Source organism: Typopeltis vanoorti, chromosome 8, assembly GCF_054136105.1.
Source record: "Typopeltis vanoorti isolate ZY-2024b chromosome 8, IOZ_Tvanoo_1.0, whole genome shotgun sequence".
In the NCBI taxonomy this organism is placed as follows: domain Eukaryota; kingdom Metazoa; phylum Arthropoda; class Arachnida; order Uropygi; family Thelyphonidae; genus Typopeltis; species Typopeltis vanoorti.
This window is the reverse complement of record NC_143556.1, coordinates 60,586,096-60,606,951: the sequence shown is the minus strand read 5'-3', so window position 1 is coordinate 60,606,951 and position 20,856 is coordinate 60,586,096. Positions and strand designations below refer to the sequence as shown.

General features: G+C 36.1%; 1 protein-coding gene across 1 annotated transcript in view; it reads left to right on the top strand.

The window, feature by feature from the left end:
• The window catches only part of LOC150104032 (hemicentin-1-like), a 792,930-nt gene that overhangs the window by 492,981 nt on the left and 279,093 nt on the right, over positions 1-20,856 (top strand). Inside the window, exon 24 of the mRNA XM_090396385.1 lies at positions 1,608-1,835. Within this exon, the coding sequence (XP_090252511.1) occupies positions 1,608-1,835 (228 nt within the window). The remainder of the gene's footprint in view (positions 1-1,607; positions 1,836-20,856) is intronic.

Here is a 20,856-nt window from a genome sequence, read left to right as displayed (position 1 = left end):
ATGGCAATCCATTCCAATCAGGCACCACCCTCTGAGAGAAAAATATAGCCCTCACCCCCATTTCTTAGCGGTCTTCATTCTCAGCTTCCAAGGATGTCCCCTTGTCCTTTCCCCACCTTCCATAAATTGAAAAAGTCTATCGATTGAAATCCTGTATGACCCTTTCAGAAGGTTGTAAGTCTCAATCATATCATCCCTCTTTCTCCTGTTTGCTAGTGTCTGCAGTCTACAAATTCTCAATCTGTCTTCATAATCAGTATTCCACAATCCTGATATCATTTTTAACACTCTCCTTTGCTCTCTCTCCAATATATCAGAATCACAATGGAAACCAGGAGACCAGAAGCCTGCTTGTTGACTGGGGTTGGTCTTAGGCATCAGGTTATGATCTTAATGGCATCATTTAAAGCCACATCCACGTATTTCGCATGGACGGATGCCTCCCACACTGGGGCAGCCTGCTCCCCTGCAGCAAAACACAATGCCAAAGCCATCAAGCAAAGTACCTCTGGTTGAGCTCCCCACGTCGTGCCGGTCATTTTTCTTATGATGTTATTTCTTGCATAGATTTTTCCTTTTAGTTCCTGGCAATGTACTTTATATGACAAAGTATGATCCAGCTTAACTCTAAGATAGCTGGGGTTTCTGCAGTGTTCGAGGCATTTTCCTCTCCAGACAATGTTTAACTGGTTTTGTAATGTTTTACTTCCCTGTTGCGCAGATGGAAAGCACAAATGAGTCTTGTTTGGGTTAGGCTTCAGGCAATTGGTCTCGTAGTAATTGAAGAGTATTTCTAAGTCTTTTGTCATCCTCTTCTCAACTTCTTCGAAACTCCTTGCTTGACTGCATATAGCTGTTACCACCTGTATATATATATATATATATATATATATATATATATACCATATATGTCAGCGTATAAGACGACTCTCAAATACCACATAAAACCCCTCGAAATCATGGGTCATCTTATACGGTAGCTTAAAGGGAAGCTTAATTTCTTGGATGAACATTTAGGTAGTTACAATACATCGTTTTATATAAGAAAATAGGCAGTGTTTATAAACAAATCAGATGAATTTTTTGTTACATAAATTTATTTAAAATATTACAATAGATGCAAGTCTTAAAAAACAAATAATAATTATTAACCTCAATTTTCATGTTAATTTTCTTCATCTGTTCTTCAGATGATGAAGAACAGAGAATTGAAAATAGTTCTTCAGATTCATTGTTTAAATGATCATCATATGGATCCCAGTTCGAATCCAGTGAATTGATTTTGTTTTCATCGTCATCAGTGTCTCACAACAGATCATCTTCCGTACCATCCATAAGATCAGAGATACCACACTTTTTAAATGATTTTATTACAGTCTCTATTTTTACTTTGTTCCATGCTTTTTTAAAAATTGCTTTATAGCTAAAACACATAAAGTGAGATCACGTATAATGATGTATACGTGTATATATATATATATATATATATATATATATATATAACTTTCTGTAATATACTATTAAATTTTTAAATAATATATTATTTTAATAGTAAAATATCATTTCTGAAGAGAATAAAAGTGATTTTTTGTTTATTTGGATTTCAGAGGATTATATACAAACTGGACCTGGTTCGATATATGCACATTCTGTAAGGACATTCAAAATTAATGGGCATAGTCTGCCATATGCATGGAATCATTCAATTACTTATGATGAGTTTCAAGGTAAAATGCCATATATTGTGCAAAGGCTTTATGCCAAAGGAGTGGATAGCTATTATGATGATGAAAAACAAGAAATGAATTATATAATTTCAGCAGCTATTACAAAAGGTAAATACTATTCCATAAACTTCATTATTAGGTTAGATCGATATTATCTATTTTGTTTATTCCTATTGGGAATGAATAAGAAAGATTTATTCATCATATAATATATTTCCTGTATATCTATATTTTCTATATATATACATTTCCTGGGTGCTTAAGGGTCAAAGCTGTATAACTGAGAGGAGACCTCCACATAGCCTTTAAAGGAATGCAGAGAACCGACCAGGGCTTCTGACCTAATGTCCAATCCTCACCTTCTTGTGGTGCACCCTGTTGGGTATCTACTTTGATACTGAACGATCAAGGATGGGCTGGCAATTTGGGATTTAGCTGACCAAATTGTATTCTTATTGGTTAAACCAAAATAAAAAATGATGGTACAACATGACAAAATTTCATGCCGGCTGAGGCGTCGCCCGGTTAAACAAGGCCCCAGTTGTTTTCGCCAGGGAACCAGGGCGAACAGCGAAAAGTCAGCTTCTGGAACAAATCTGAAAACACACCCCAACTCAACATCACCAGAGTTAAAGATCGGTACTATCAACGTAAGAAGCCTGAATGGCAAAGAAATGGAGCTAGCTGAGGAATTAGATAAGTACCAGATCGACATAATAGGGGTGACTGAAACAAAAAAGACCAAAACTGGTGAGATCTTTCTGAGCAATAAATACAAAATGTTATATTCAGTCAATGACAATCAAGGAAAAGAAGGAGTAGCCATAGTATTCAACACAAAATACGAGGCTAATCTTCTTGAATGGCAGTCAGTCTCAAGTAGAGTAATGTGGGCAAATATGAGAATGGGGAACTGGATAATGAAACTTATTTGTGCCTATGGTACCCCAGAAGGTTCTACTAAGGTAGAAGTGGAGGAATTTTTTGAGGCCTTAGAAAAAGCAACTGACACAATGAAAAAGGAAAAGTTGGTCCCTGTTGGGGATCTAAATAGCAGAGTAGGAAATGATTGTGAGACATACAAAATTATTTTGGGAAAATTTGGAGAAAAGAGCAAAGCTAATAATAATGGCAAATATCTGTTGGATTTCTGTTCAGAACATGGACTGGTTATTACTAACACCATGTTCCAACATAAAAATGTGCACAAATTCACATGGAGAGAAGAGGCAAGGAATAAGAAAAGTCTCATTGACTATGTTATTGTTGATAGTGATGTTTTCTCCCTGGTGCAGGACACCAGAGTGTACAGAGGATTTGAAATTGGAAGTGATCACTATTTAGTCTTGAGCAGGATAAAATTGAATTTCATATTGAAAAGAATAACATGTAAGAAAGTTTTAAAGCGAATAAAAGTTGAGCGGCTCTCAGATGTGAACTGTAGACTAAAATACAGAAAGATTATTGAAAAGAAAATGATAGAGTTTGAGAACAGGAATCAAACCTTGGAGATTCAGTGGCAAACTCTGAAGAAAACATTGATTAATTCTGCCAGAAAGGCATGTGGTGAGGTTGTGTGCAAGGATAAAAAAATCAGAACTCCCTGGTGGACACAGGAAGTTAAAGAGGCAGTGAAGGAAAAGAAGAAAGCATACCAAAAGTTCCTGTCAAATAAGTCAGCTTTTACTCTTACAGAATACAGAGACAAATGTAAGAAAGCTAAACAGTGTGTAAAACCAGCTAAACAAAAGTCATGGGAGGACTTTGGCAAGAATATAGAAAATAAATATCAAGAAGGTGGCAAAATATTCTGGTTGTTGAAGAAGCTTAGGAATGGAGGAAAGAGTGCTGTAAAAGGAATTAGAGATGAGAAAGGTGACATGAAAACAGGAGAAAAAGATATCCTTGAAGTATGGAGTAATTACTTTGAAAAACTGCTAAATGAAACAAGCAGTGATGACAGCACAGTGATAAAAAAACACTGACCAGGCATGCAGTCAGGAATACATATCCATACTTGAAGTAGAAAAAGCCATCAAAGGCTTGAAATGTGGAAAGGCAGCAGGAGTAGATGATATTCGACCAGAAATGCTAAAGTATGGTGGTATAAGAGTCTTGCAGTGGCTGCACTGCATAGGTCAGAAAGCCTGGACAGAGGGACGAATTCCCGATGATTGGAGTAGAGCTCTCATAGTACCCATATATAAAAAGGGAAATAAAACTGAATGTGAGAATTGCAGAGGTATTTCCCTACTGAGTGTTCCTGGCAAGATCTATGCAAGTATACTTGAGAAACGGTTGAGAAGAATTGTGGAAGAAAAGCTTGGTGAAGAACAAGCTGGATTCATGCCAAATAGAGGCTGTCAGGATCAGATCTTCACTCGACGACAAATAGTCGAGAAAGCATTGGAATATAACAAAGATCTGTATTTAAGTTTTGTCGATTTGGAAAAGGCATATGACAAGGTGCCAAGAGAGAAGCTATTCAATACGCTGCAGTTATATGGTGTCAATGGGGCATTATATCAAGCAATACTTAGTCTTTATTTGAGTTGTAAGTCAGCAGTTAGAATTGAAGGAAGTACAGGAAGATGGTTTAATGTTAAATCTGGTGTGAGACAAGGATGTACATTATCCCTTCTGTTATTCATTATCTATATGGATCACATTATGAAGGAATGTGGTATTAAACCTGATATCAAAATTGGAGATGTTAATGTCAGCTCTTTGCTTTATGCGGATGATGTTATACTTCTAAATAAATCCGCTACAAGTCTGCAAGATTCTCTGACTAAATTGAATAGCTGTTGTAATAGATATGGTATGAAGGTCAGCAATAAAAAGACAAAGACAATGAAAATAGGCAGAATCATTGAAAATATCAACTGTGTTGTGAATGGAGAACCTGTGGAACAAGTAAAACATTTCAGCTACTTAGGCACGATTTTTACTGAAGATGGTAAATTAAATATAGAAATAGACAACAGAATCAGCAAAGCTGGTGTGGTGGGAAGTCAATTGAATAAATTCATATGGAATAAGAAAGAAATTAGTCGGAACACTAAATTAGCTGTATACAAGACAGTGTTCAAACCAGTTTTAACTTATGGATCTGAGAGCTGGGTCAGAAGTAAAACACTTGACCAAAGACTGGAGACCACAGATATGAGAGTCCTGAGAAAGATTAGAGGCATGAACAGATGCCATCAATGGTAATATCATATTAAAAATGAGGATACTAGGAAAGAACTTGACATTGTCAGCATCCAGGAATGTGTTAGCAGAGCTAATCTCAGGTGGTATGGTCACTTAAATAGAATGGGAGAGGAAAGATTAGCAAAACAAGTGTTCTCTGCCAGGTTGGCAGGAAAACGACCCAGAGGAAGACCAAGATATAGGTGGATTGATACGGTACAAAGTGCCTTAGACGATAGAAATATAAGATCTGATAATGTTGGAGTCTTGACAAGTAACAGACTGATTTGGAGGAAAATTGTAGATAGGAAGTTAGTAATGATGTAATTTTTTCATGTAGTACTGTCATATCCTGTACACCCCTTGAGGGTACATGGCAGGAATTTGATGATGATGATGATGATGATGATGATAAATTTCCTAGCTTCATGTGATTCGTAAAATTAAATGCAATATACTAAAGCTTCTTGAAGAGGACACTTTTCAATGTGTAAACATTACATTTGTATTAATAGCCTCAGGTGTGCGGTCACAAACGCAGGCACCTTTCAGTCCCTTGAATGGACATACAGATGGTGCAGCGGGTCAAATTCTTAGCATTCCAGTGGTTTAAATTGGCCCAGAGGGAGAGGTAGAAATCAGTGGATATGTTGTATCAACCAGTTCAATTGAACGTTGTCATTTGTAATGAGTTTTTGTTTTTTGAGTTTCATCTGTTTTGCATTTATGAAGTGTGAACTGACTTGTTTGCAGCACTGATATATATATACAAGTTTTTAATATATAATTTTCTATAAATAATTTATAACATTTTTTGCCCATATTTACAATCGGAAACAGTATTGACGATCTACTGAATGTCCTGTTTTCTGCAAGAGTTTTTGTGGATTGTATGATTGTAGTAGTAGGAGGTAAGCCTCATACTCCTCTTCCAAATTTTCTACTATGTTTACATCTTTGAGTAATTCAAATATACCAACCAAATATAGCATTCTCCATTATTGTTTTTCCTTTAATTGATAAAGTATTCAAAGGTTCTTGTTGAGAGGCTTATACGCTGGTTAGACATAATAACTAATATTTAAGGAAATTGACAGCGTATACTGGAAATATAGATTAAATAAACTTTAATATACACTTTCTGATATTTCAGCGAACGTTACGTTGCCATCTTCTTGGGAACTTACTAAAAGGACACGTGCACACAAGTACTAATACAACAAATGAGACTGAGGCTAGGACGCTAGCGTTTTCCTAAAGTCCTGATGGTGCCCCCTGGCTGGCTATATTGGTAGTTCTTGGCCTTTGGGCTGAAGTTCTTTTGATAAAAGTTTCCCAAATTTCGGGCAGTTTCATGCATCCAAATTTGTTGAGGTTTGGCATGTTCCTAAGGGCCGAGGCTGATTCCATGAATAGTCTTTCATACTTGAACTTGCTGCAGTGTATTACTGTGGCTTTCTTCCATCTTATTCTGTGGCGAGTATCCAGAGCGTGGTCTGCAAGCCCAGAGTGGCTGTACTGGTGAAATCGGATGTAATCCTTGTGTTCTGAGATTCTGATATTTGCTGTCCTGCCTGTTTGGCCAAAGTAGGACAGTTTACAGCTGCAAGGGACCTGGTATACACCAGGTAGGTCTAGGGGAAGTGGTTGGTCTTTGGTGGAGCGGATAAGGGATGCCAGTTTTCTATGTGGTCTGTAACAAGTGGTCAAGTCATGTTTTTTTAAGATGTTATTGATTTTTTCTGAGGTGCCTCTGATGTAGGGAATAGTGATGGATTTAGAGTAATCCTTTTTGTGAAGGGGAGGGGGTGGTGGGTTGTGGATAACTGGGTTAAGTATTTTTTGGATTTTTTGGAGGGGGTAGCCGTTGGCTGAGAAAGTGTCACGGATGTGATTTAGTTCTGTGGTTAGGGCTTGATCATTAGAACAGATTATTTTTGCCCTGTTGAATAATGTTTTAATAACTCCATATTGTTGTGAGGGGGGGGGGATTGTTGGTGAATGTATCTGCCTGTATGGGTGGGTTTTCTATAAACTGAGAAAACCAAGGTTCCATCAGGTTGGCGGGTGACTAGTGTGTCTAGGAAGGGGAGGTTATTGTTTTCCTCTTTTTCCAGGGTGAATTTGATTCTAGGGTGGTTGTTCAAGTGTGTTAGGAAGGAGAGGAGTGAATCCGGGCCATGTGGCCAGATAGCGAAAACATCATCAACATAGCAAAGCCATATGGTAGGTTTTTGTGGGGCTGAGTTTAAGGCTTTCTCTTCAAACATCTCCATGAAAAAGTTTGCCAAACACCTCTTCATCTCACAGAAAGCTCTCCGTATTTACAACCGTGCTAGCCAGGCATTACTTCGGGAGCAAATTACCGCTACACGCGGTTCCCTAGCCGATATAAACAGCGCTTTAACAACGCTGGAAAACGAGCTTTCACATACGCTGAATCACGAGCTTTGGTCGGTCCTACATGACGTCTCGTGTACGGCAGCTAAAAAAGAATTTGAACGAGTACGAAGCCGACATTTCAACAAGTTTGATAAATTAACAAAGAACTCGGCGTCCAAACTACAAACCAACACTGTTGTTAACCTATCGTCAGCTACCTTAAAGCCAGAAGCAATCCACGCTCTGTCACGTGGTCACAACTTCGCCATTGCTCCTAGGAAATTACCGGCCGAGGAATTAATGATTCAAATTGAACGCGGGATTCGCCAACTTCCAACCCACATCGCCAACGACATTAGATTGGATGTAGCCTGTGTTCTCAATAAAGCAAAACCTCCAAAATCCAACATATCCATTAGTGAATACAAGGCACTACAAGAATTGAAGAGAAACAAAAAAATAGTGATCACCAAAGCGGATAAGGGGAACGCCACTGTGGTACTCAATCTTAAAGACTACACAGGTAAGCTCAAGGCTTTATTATTAGATCGCTCCACTTACCTCTCCATTGATTACAATCCCACCAGCTCACAAATTAGAAAACTCCATAGTTTCCTTAAGAAGGTCACTTCTTGGCCTGTGGAGATTACCAACAGACTAAAACCCTATAACTCTAGACCCCCCCCCGCATATATGGGCTCCCAAAAATACACAAAGAAAATGTGCCATTTACGTCCCATAGTGGATGGCATTGATTCCCCCACTTACAAACTAGCCAAGCATTTAGCCAAAGCGCTCTCACACTATACTGGCAATACACCATCACACATAAAAAACTCAGCCCACTTCAAAGCCAGTATAGAAAACCTTACACTCCAACACAATGACATAATGGTCAGTTTTGATGTCTCCTCCCTATTCACGAATGTCCCTCTCAAAGAAACCTTAGAGCTAATCCAAGCTAAATTTCCTACCGATATCTCAGCCCTATTTCAGTTTACAATGAACTCAGGCTATTTCGTTTGGCAGGAAAAATTCTACAAACAGATAGAGGGGACAGCCATGGGTTCACCACTTTCCCCACCCTTGGCAAACTTTTTCATGGAGATGTTTGAAGAGAAAGCCTTAAACTCAGCCCCACAAAAACCTACCATATGGCTTCGCTATGTTGATGATGTTTTCGCTATCTTGCCACATGGCCCGGATTCACTCCTCTCCTTCCTAACACACTTGAACAACCAACACCCTAGAATCAAATTCACCCTTTAAATCAAATTTATGAAATTTGATTTACAATAACCTCCCCTTCCTAGACACACTAGTCACCCGCCAACCTGATGGAACCTTGGTTTTCTCAGTTTATAGAAAACCCACCCATACAGGCAGATACATTCACCAACAATCCCCCCCCCCCCTCACAACAATATGGAGTTATTAAAACATTATTCAACAGGGCAAAAATAATCTGTTCTAATGATCAAGCCCTAACCACAGAACTAAATCACATCCGTGACACTTTCTCAGCCAACGGCTACCCCCTCCAAAAAATCCAAAAAATACTTAACCCAGTTATCCACAACCCACCACCCCCTCCCCTTCACAAAAAAGACTACTCTAAATCCATCACTATTCCCTACATCAGAGGCACCTCAGAAAAAATCAATAAAATCTTAAAAAAACATGACTTGACCACTTGTTACAGACCATATAGAAAACTGGCATCCCTTATCCGCTCCACCAAAGACCAACCACTTCCCCTAGACCTACCTGGTGTATACCAGGTCCCTTGCAGCTGTAAACTGTCCTACTTTGGCCAAACAGGCAGGACAGCAAATATCAGAATCTCAGAACACAAGGATTACATCCGATTTCACCAGTACAGCCACTCTGGGCTTGCAGACCACGCTCTGGATACTCGCCACAGAATAAGATGGAAGAAAGCCACAGTAATACACTGCAGCAAGTTCAAGTATGAAAGACTATTCATGGAATCAGCCTCGGCCCTTAGGAACATGCCAAACCTCAACAAATTTGGATGCATGAAACTGCCCCAAATTTGGGAAACTTTTATCAAAAGAACTTCAGCCCAAAGGCCAAGAACTACCAATATAGCCCGCCAGGGGGCACCATCAGGACTTTAGGAAAACGCTAGCATCCTAGCCTCAGTCTCATTTGTTGTATTAGTACTTGTGTGCACGTGTCCTTTTAGTAAGTTCCCAAGAAGATGGCAACGTAACGTTCGCCGAAATATCGGAAAGTGTATATTAAAGTTTATTTAATCTATATTTCCAGTATTTCCTTAAATATTAGTTAGTATTCAAAGGTATCCTACAATTAATTGCATTGGACCAATTATGCACTTTTAAAACTTTCATACATCAATGTAACTTAAGCATACCATGTAGATTGTAGTGCGGCTTGTTTCTTTGTATATATGTGTATACTCCAAATGATGACCTTAATGTAAAGGTCGAAACATCGAGTGCTTAATTTGATTTATATTAAACTAAAGTTTTACTCTAACATGGTAGTTGTTTCTATAAATTTTATAATGAAGTAATTTTATCACATTTTTATAGGCTCATTAGGTTTATTGGTCTGTAAATTCTTGGTTAAATAGTTTCCTTAGTTCTTCTATTCTGCTTCCTTCTAGTTTTATCATTTCTGTATGAATTTCATTTTGGCTTGGTGCATTTCCTGTCTTCATGTGGTCTACAGCTCTTAGCATTTGTTCTTTTAGCATTGGAGGAATGTCTTTAAGATTGTTAAACTCTGATATTGTTTCTCTCTCCTCATCTCTGAAAAGATTTGAAATGTATTCAACCCATCTTTTCTTAATTTTTTTCAGTTTCAAGTAAGATTTTCCATCATTACTCATGATTGCATAGTTCCATGGATCATTCCATGGAACTATGTCATTTCTTTTATTTTTTGGAGTACCTCTTGATTTGTTCTTTTATTTCTAGGTCTTGTATTTCCTTGCACTTATTGTTATGCCATGTTTCTTGGGCCTCTCAACCTACTTTCCTTATTATTTTTTTAAAGATTCAGTATTCTAAATGAAACTTTCTGAGGTGTTCAAAATAACAAAATACTTTTGTTGCACACTCTGGCAGTGAAGTCATTTTCCTTGAAGATGTTAATGTCCATAACCCTGACTTCCTTTTTTCCAACTACAATGGCCATGTTGGAAGAGAAGTGGAGGTATTTGCTGTAAGCAGCAACTTAAATCATTCATACCCAAGCCAGGATTCCTGATAACCCTCTCCACTCATCCAACACTCTTAATTAGTTCTCTTAATTAGTTTTCTTAATTAGTTCTCCTTCTATTGGTACACTACTGAGGTGAGTACTCCTGTTGATAATTCATATCCCTCTCTCACTCAAGATTCATATCTAGTAAATGCCTTCCTCTCAGCCATTAACAACCTCAGGTGCTTTGGCACCACAACAGTTCCAAGTGGGAAGATCTCTACACCATCCTGCAATGGGACAATAATAACCTAATTGCCTTCACTGCTTCCAAAATACAGTTTAGTCTGTTTTCTCAAAAAAAAAAAAAAAAAAAAAAAGCCTTAATTCTTCTCCCCTTACAATGTGCAATTTAACAGTTAAGCTCACATCTCTCTTCGTGGATGGACTCTTCTTCTTGCCTTTCATGACATAGTCACATCACTTCTATAGCATACTCAGCTTTTAGCAAACTTGGCATCCCCATTCCCTCAAGACATTACTTTTCAATTCTCCAGTTACTATTCTGTTCAAATCAAAAATCTGCACAAACTTGAAATGCCCTTCTCACATTTGGGAAGGTTATTCTAAAACCCTCTCAAAATTTTTTGATGTTGTTCAGAAGAGAGCAGTTTGCTTGATTAACAGCTCCATTCTCACAGACTCCCTTCAGCCACTGTCTCAAGGATGACAAGTTTCCTCATTGTGTGTTTTCTAGAGATATTTCCATGGGCACATTTCCAGCTACAGATGTTTCCAGCAGAGCTAGCATTCATTATTCCTCATATTTCTGCTTATCCTTCTGCAGCTGATCAACATCATTTTACAGTTGAACTGCTGACTCAAAACAGATAGTCCCAGACTTCTTTCATTCTATCAACCTCAGTTTTGTCAAACAGAAAAAAGAATATCAGCTGATTATAACCCCAACCCACATGTGGAATCTTGCTATAGAACTTGAACTTTCATGTGTGAGGATGATATCATATATATATATATATACACACACGTACACACATTGCTTGGAAAGAAGTTAATGGGCACTTCCATGAGCAAAGTGCATTGTGCCATGTAACATGTCACATGTTTGTATACGGTATATATTGAAGCAATATGATGCTCCCAAGTCAGGACAACTATGTCCAGGTGAATTGACTGTGAGAAGGGAACTGACAGCATTTGAAAAAGGCATTGTGATAGAATGTCATGTTGTAGTCCTATCTATTTGGCAAATTGTTGAAAAATTAGGCCATGCCAGGTAAAATCAGTGATACCATACTGAGATGGAAGCACAGAGAGTCAACTGCAAATGCTACCCACAGCAGGTGTCCCATCGCACTCACTGAATGTGACTGTAGGGTGCTACAAAGGATAATATGTAAAAAGCACTATTCGTTCCAACATTCAGAACTGAGGCATTACCCAAACTAACATGCAGCATCATCTTCAGTGGTTCAAAGAGCATGTACAATGGAACATGGAAACTTTGATAGTTGTGTTATGGAGCAACAAATCACGCTATGCACTCTACTGAGCGGATGCCTGGTGAATGTCTCTTACCAGAGTGCGTAACTCCAACTATGAACTTCAGAGATGGCAGTATGATGGTATGGTACTGTATTTCTTGGTTTGGCCTCGGACCTCTGTTTGTGGTACCACAAACATTGAGTTCCGAGAGGTATCTGAACATTTTGGACAATGCATTGCTTCCTCTTTTTTGGCATTTCTACAGAACAGATCATTGTCTCTTTTAGCACTACACTACACTACACTTGACTGACTTCCACAGAGTCCTGATCCAACACTATTGATTATCTGTGGAATGAACTGGAGCATTTGGTGCAGGGGCGAATGTTGGTCTTGAAATTCATGCTTGCTCTTGTTATCATTCAGGGAGTGGGAGGTGTGATTGAAATCTCATTATCAGAATAATGAATCACAGGTAATCCTTGTGTAACGCAGATGTTAAGTTCCATCGAAATGATGCGTTATATAAATCGCGTTATACGAGACTCAGATCACATACAGAAAATAGGGTTATGTTCCGAAATTTAAAAAAAAATTATATAAACAACAATAACATATCCAACAAAAATATATTTTTATTTAATTGAGGTAATTCATGTAAGTTAAGAAAACATAAACTAGTATAAAATTATAAAAATTACAAATTGTAATTAAGCTTCATTGTGTTGGATTCTGATTATGTAGAGATTGGAGTAATTATTATTTGCTTCAGAATCCAACATGATCTTCCATCACAAAGGCTAGACTTGTAAATATTATTTAATGTAAACAACTTGTTTTATATTTTAATATTCATATAACTACTTTAATTTTGTCTAATATCTAATTATTTAATCAAAGATATATGTATTAATAATGAAAAGACTGTATTAAATATTATTAAGCTATTTTAGTTATTACTATGTTAATATTATAAGAACTTCTATTTGATAATTTAACTGCGCATTAATTGAAATATAAATATTCTTTATTTATTCCTGTTTGTGAAAGTTTAACGTTATGCAATACCTCAATTTTATTATATTTTGTTTTGGTTTCATGGAAACGTATGTAAGTAAGCGAGTGCGAGAATTGGAACACAACGTGAGGAGAAGAGTTATTGAAAAGAGTTTTAGATCACGAGAACAATTTAGGTGGGAAAAACAGATATATAAGTGACGAACGCTGGAATTATGAATTAATTAGGAGATTAGAGCATTAGAGATTTATTAGAGAGAGAAGGATTGGCATTAGGTTGGAATCGGGCATTCGGCAATCACAGTGCGATAATAACGAGTCGGCAAGTCACTCAAGCAACTAAATAAAGTCTACAAGTTGAGAAGCAGTTAGCTAATAAGTTTCTGAATAACAAATAAAGCAACGGAAGATAGCTGAGTGACTACTGAATGACTAGTGATATTTTAGTTGAGATTTATTTTCAGGGCCGACCTTTCAAGGACACACTGAAATGTGAAGCATAGTAAGAAGTAACTAGAGAATAAATAGAGGCAACAGGGTTGTGTTTAATGATAGCGGTGTTTAGAATTATAGTGCCTAAAGAATTATTTGAATGCCGGAGGAATGAACATGTGTACATATAAAACCCCAAGTTAAAGAATTATTGTGTATTGCCCTAATTCAAGAGTAATCAGTAGTGCTTCATACAAGAACATCTGATTATATGTATTGTGCCCGTAAATTAATTCAGTTAATGCTAGAAGATTTATTTTAATGAGTGCTGTTTATTGTTAAAAGTGTTTACAGTTATAAAAAGTGTTTGTGTGTATGTTGATGAAGGAAGAAGATTAACGGTAAGATTATTCCAACTTTAATATTTCTGTTCAGAGAAGTGTGTGAGTTTCATCTTAGAATTCCATGATGTTAACAGTAACTATCGCAGAGAATTAAAAGAAGTGTAAAATTAAAAGTGTCTGTTTATGAAGAGGTATTACTGTAATTTTTATTGTATTTGGAACTTAAGGAACAATGAAAAGACTGTGATACAGAGATAACAGATTTATCTTGTCAGAGTTTGATTGTACTTATCGGAGAAGCTGAAGTGATTGTGATATCTTAATTACTGATTTGAAGTTAAGTGTAAAATTTATGATTTTAAAATTAAATGTTTGTTTTTGTTAATGAAAAGTTGTATTTTGCCTGAATCTCTTTTACTGCACCATTCATAAAATATTCGAACCAAAGCGGGAAAATTAAGTAAGTTAAATATACTCGGCCAGTATATATAATAACATCATATAAAAGAGGATAGTTGTGAGTTGGTTTTTCTTCAATTCTTGAACTAATTCAGATATAGAGTGGCACAGTCTATAAATATAAATTTTCTCTATATTGAATTAGAAATCAACTAGTAACTTATAATTTTGTTTAAGAACATCATAGTGACTAACATGTCGGATCCAAAGTATAAATTAAGAAGTAGGATCCAACAACTGCACGTAATGCATAAATGTTTTAGGCAAAATAAAAATAAGGGCATATTTTAATCTTTCATAGCACGAGGATTTGAGGATCGGTTAATAAACATTAACCGATCCTCAAAGTCAGGTGATTACCAATCATGTAATCATCTGATGCATTACTACAAAACAGTAGAGTTATTCTGTCTTTGGAAACTTTGAATCTAGGAGCTGATCTTTAATTTTTCGAAATATAGGTGCATTTTGGCATTTTTTTCCAATATAACCTGGATTCATCATCATTGAACACCTGATCTGCATTATAAATGTTTATAAACATTGAGAGTTTTTTAATAAGATTTCCATCCAAAGGAATTTTCTTTTGAGTGCATCTTCTTTCCAAATCATTAGAGATTTCTTCATTTTTCTCTTAGAAAATTGCATACAAGAGCAATAAGCTTTGCACTTACCGTTGACCCAGCAATAAACACTTTCTCGGATTTTATGTTCATTGTGTTTGATTGTTTGAATTGTTGATTCATTTAAATTCAAAGTCCTTACAACAACTGGTTTTTCTCCATTTTTCAACCAATCCATGATTTTAATTTTTTTTCATCAAGACGAATTTTCTTTTCAATATTCATTTTTTTTCTCTTTCAATGCAATTTGTGGCCATTACTATAAAAATAATTTTTTTACATAAAAAAGCATTACATATTAATTATGTATGTAACTCACCAGAAAATTAAAGTGCTCAGCTTGAGATAATACACATGAAATGTGCTTTCCTGGCAGAAAACAAAGACAATTTTCAACAATAAACACTTTATATGGTATACAATTGACGTATATGCATATATGACGTATATGAAGATAAAATTTGATTTTTAAGTCATGTGGTGAAAAATATATGAAAATATAAAGGGTTACTACAATTTCTAGACTGTGTTTTTGTCAAAACCACGTTGTATAAGTACCGCATTGAACAAGAGTTACTACAATTTGTAGAACCACGTTTTATAAGTGCGGCGTTATACGAGGGTTACCTGTACTGACCATTTAAAACTATATATTTAGAAATTTATGTACATTTAATCATACAAATACAACATTTATTTTACAAATGATATTCTATATTTTTCAATTTAGCTACTTGAATACAAATTTGCTATTTCTAGATATATGCAATATACTATTTCTAGATATAAACAATATACTATTTCTAGATATACACAAAGCTTTTGACTCTGTATCACATAATTTTAATAAAAAAATTAGAAGTCACAGGAATACGAGGTACTGCCCTAAACTGGTTCAAAAATTACTTAAATGCCAGATCACAAATTGTAAAAATAAGCAACAGCTATAGTAGCTCCAAAACAGTAAACTGCACCACAAGGATCTGTCTTAGGACCAATTTTATTTAATATTTATATCAATGACATCTGCAATCTTAAACTAAACAGTAAAATAAATACTTTTGCAGATGATACAGTACTCATTTTTTCTACAGACACAGCCGAACAAATGAAAACCATTGTGAATGCTGATCTTTTGAAAGTAACAAATTAGTTCCAGTCAAACAAACTCAGTCTGAATGTCTCAAAAACTAAATACGTAAATTTTAACTTGCGAAATATAACTGGCAAAATGAACTTCACTGCACAATTAATTTTGCATGATTGGAATTGCAGGACAAATTCAAATTGCAACTGCAAGAAAATAGAAAAAAGTCAGTGTAATAACTTACTTGGGATTAAAAATTGATAGTAGTTTAAGCTGTATAATAAATTTAGTTTAATCCTTTATCCAAGAGTGAGCAAACAAAGTTTGCACCTGAAAGTATCTTCAGGACTGGGGTAAGGTGGTACAACAATCCTTTATTCAAGTGTGAGCAAACAAAGTTTGCGCCTGAAAGTATTTTCAGGACTGGGGTAAGGTGGTACAACACCAGGGCACTCCTTGCAAAGGTGGAGCAAGCTACCAACACTGCTATCTCAGTATCTCCCATAATGCAAAACACATCTCCTTGCAGATATGTCTAATGTTATGCATTAAGGGAAAGGCCACAACCCAGACTAGTTTCGACCTTTATAATGCAAAACACATCTTGTGGATATGTCTAATGTTATGCATTAAGGGAAGGGCCACAACCCAAACTAGTTTCGACCTTTATTGAGGTCTCTTCATTGGGAGCCAGGCCCAAGTGGAGATACCAGGCAGAAGCATTAGCAGGTCATCTCTACCTATACGAGTTGCCAAATGGTGTGCCACCCTTTTTTAATAAATTACTCTGGATTTAGAGAAAGATGTTGAAAGTTTATTTTTCACTTGGTTAGAGTATAATAAAATTAGTTTAATCCTTTATCCAAGTGTGAGAAAACAAAGTTTGCGCCTGAAAGTATCTTCAGGACTGGGGTAAGGTGGTACACACTTGGATAAAGGATTAAACTAAATTTATTATACTCTAACCAAGTGAAAAATAAACTTTCAACATCTTTCTCTAAATCCAGAGTAATTTATTAAAAAAGGGTGGCACACCATTTGGCAACTCCTATAGGTAGAGATGACCTGCTAATGCTTCTGCCTGGTATCTCCACTTGGGCCTGGCTCCCACTGAAGAGACCTCAATAAAGGTCGAAACTAGTCTGGGTTGTGGCCCTTCCCTTAATGCATAACATTAGACATATCCGCAAGGAGATGTGTTTTGCATTATGGGAGATACTGAGATAGGAGTGTTGGTAGCTTGCTCCACCTTTGCAAGGAGTGCCCTGGTGTTGTACCACCTTACCCCAGTCCTGAAGATACTTTCAGGCGCAAATTTTGTTTGCTCACACTTGGATAAAGGATTAAACTGAATTTATTATACTCTAACCAAGTGAAAAATAAACTTTCAATAGTTTAAGCTGGAAACCGCATATTACTGATGTCGTAAATAAAGTAAGGATTATGTTAAACAAACTTTACTACCTAAACAGATTCTTAAATTTATTATACTCTAACCAAGTTTTGTACTATTATAGGAAGCTTACAAATAAATTTTACTAGTTTAAAAAATAAAAAAAAAATTATACCCCATGGTTCTTCTTTATGAACTGGTCAATAACATCGTCATAAAAAGTTGGTTGTAACTTAATTTTCCCAAGCAACACGTGCACTTGTAAAGGCTGCTGAAGCTCACTGGCTAGAGCTACATTGACTGCGTATGGCCTGTGGTTTAAGCAACAGAGTGAGACGCGTGAAATGGCTATGCATGCGAAATCACAGTGGCATGGGAACTGTGATAGAGACGTGGGAACCAGTATCTAATAATACGTCTTATTAGATAATGGTTCAAATATCTATCACAATATGATCCTTGTACCTTCACCTCTATGATCATTTTAGACTTCCATGGGTGTTCTCGATTCCTGTTCTCTCCTCTCCATGGTTTGTTTGCATAATTATGATGAGGGTGCCCAAAATTTGACTCATATCTCTTATTTCTGTTGGAGGGTCTTTTATTTTTAAAGCAGTTGCGAGCTAAGTGCCCAATCTCATTGTAACTAAAACATTTGGGAGGGTTCCCTCCTGTTTTTTATTCCATTAGTCCTCTCTGATTGAGGTATAGTTGATTCAGAGGTCCCTTCTCTTACTGCTGCCAGCTGCTTCAGTACAGTTTCAAGACAGTCCATAATGGGCTGTTGTAGTCGTTCAACCTCTCATCTAATTAAAGTGCATACTTCCTCCATATTAATAGGCTCTGCAACACTCAATCTGTTGTGGTCTATGTTATTTATTTCTGTGGTCTTTTTTCCTCTTTTCCTTCCTTCTGTTTACTTTTTTCTTTAGGATTGCCTTTATTTTTCTCTTTCTTAATCTCACTCTTTGGATCTGACACCTCTGTAATGTTGTGTATCAAATATAAAATTCACGGCAGAACTAGAACATGATAACTCCCTTCCTTTCCTGGATATAAAACTCTCACGCTGTTCTGGAAAATTTAGAATATGTACAGAAAATCAACGCATACTAATAGATATCTTCACAGTCTTTCTCATCATTTTCCACCACAGAAACTCAGAACTATTTCCACTTTCGGACACAGAGCTCACTCTATTTTAAACGATTCAGATGAGCTTCAAAAAGAAATTAATCACCTCTCATATATTTTTGAACAAAATGGATATCATAAAAGGACAATTAAGAAATTTCTTATAGATCCTCCTAGGCACCACAATACAGAAACTACCAATTTTAAAGGTAACATCTCAATCCCATACATCAGTTCGGTCTCCCAAAAATTGGCAAAAGTCCTTTAAAAGTACAACATCAGGATGTTATTCACCACTCTTCCAAAAATCAGATCTCTTATAAGCCATCCTAAACCTAAGCATCATAATCTGAAATATCCTGGCATATATAAACTATGGTGTGACTGTAATGTTCCTTATTATGGTCAAACTAATAAATCTGTTGAACTTTGCATAGAGGAGCATAAAAGAGACATCTCCTATAAAAGATCAAATGCTAGTGCCTTATCCAGCCATGTTCTCTTCTCTAACAATCCTCATGATAATTTTCAAGGTCACTCAGTTTCCTGGGATAGATCTGAAAACATTTTCAGTTGCAAGGATGAATTTGAAAGAAAGATGGCTGAATCCAGGGAGATTGTCCTTAATCCTGAGCATTTGAACAGTAATTTGAGCTATAACATCCCTGAGAGCCATGCTGCTGTTGTTCAATACTGGCGTTCTCGAGAGTCTAATACCACGCATACAATAAACAATGGCACATAAATAGAACAACTGGAATTTTCAACAACTGGAACTTTTTTTTTTTTTTTTAATTATCTAATACAATTAACTTGTGCTTCTCAGTTTTCTTAATATCTTCAGTCTTTTATTATTGTTTCTTCTACCTACAAAGATACCTGATGAAGGCCATAATAAGCCAAAACTAGTTGTATAATTAAAGTTTTCTAACTTATTTTCGGTTTGTTAGTCATTAATATCTTTTTAAAATGTATCACAGTAACCGAGTCAATGCTCACGAATACATATATATATACACACACACTTTCTATATATTTGCCTGTTCTTTATTTCCAAAACTGTTCCAATCCACTATTACTTATTTTAACTATTGTGAATTTTATCCTGTTGCTGCTGTGCATTGTAATATCCTCTACTGTCTGCATCATTGTAATTTGTATATTATTTTTTTTTGCCTATATATTTAATATCTTTTTATCTTTATTCTAATTAGCTGTGCACACTTTCTCTCTCTGAATCTTTCTTGCTTATATTATTACGTACTATGTTTATCTACCCTTTGCACTACGAGTCTTATGCCTAAGATACTAGAAAATTTATTTAATTTAGACTGTGCCACTAATATCATTTAATTAGCATAAAACTCAATAATACGGCCAGCAGATTTCTCTCTCTCTAACACAAATTCCTTCAATAAAACTTTGCACAAGCAGTTGTGGTTTATTCTTTTACTTAACTTTACACTTTGGCTATCTCAATTAGTTTCTTGCCCAAAAGGTACAGTGCAGATGTAAAAATAAACAATCAGGCAGCTCTCCTTTAACAAAAAAGTCAAAACACATTTTATTTACATTACTATGAAATATACATGAATTAAACAATAGGGAGATTGCTTTCTCTATCCATCTATAAAAATTCTTTAGCACAAATTAGAACCTTTTTACTTCAACATTAATTAATTTTTTTAACTCACAATCTTATTTACTCTCTGCTTACAATTTCAACTTATTAAACTTCTAGTTTACTTGCAAAGAGGTTAGCTAACTCTCTGTTAAGTTATCTTTACAATTTTTATATCAACTTCCATTATGCCAATATGCCAATTGATTCTCTTAATGACACTTCTTACTGCTATTAACCAAATTCTTAAAAAGTCTTTCTATAACATACTATAAGAGGAATTGTACAAAAGTGTGTAACTTACAAAGGCTCTGTATCGCACATTCAGTCAAAAGTCTTTCACTAAAAGTTCTATGGCAATTCTTTCATCTGATGATCTCGAGCTTCCTTCAGGAAATTTGCCTTCAGTAGTATCTCATCAGAAAAATAACGGGCTGTAAACAGCGACCTGTGGTACTCATACAGTTCTGGCAAAATGTTGTTCTCCTACGGCCAAAAGAAAAACTTTCGAGCAAAGCTGCTTCAGGTAATTTAAATCGCCTTTTCTCCTCTGCTTTGGCTCACTGAAAATGCCTGGATGGTTGCCATCTCAAATAGCTTGAACTCTCGCCTCTAAGAAACTCTAATTGCCGCCAACTGTCAACCAGGATCCCTCTCTGGCGTGGAAGCTTTTCTCCAGCAATTGGAACTTCTCCTTTCAGCAACTTGAAGCTCTCTCTCTAGACTGGAACTGGGAAGCCCCTC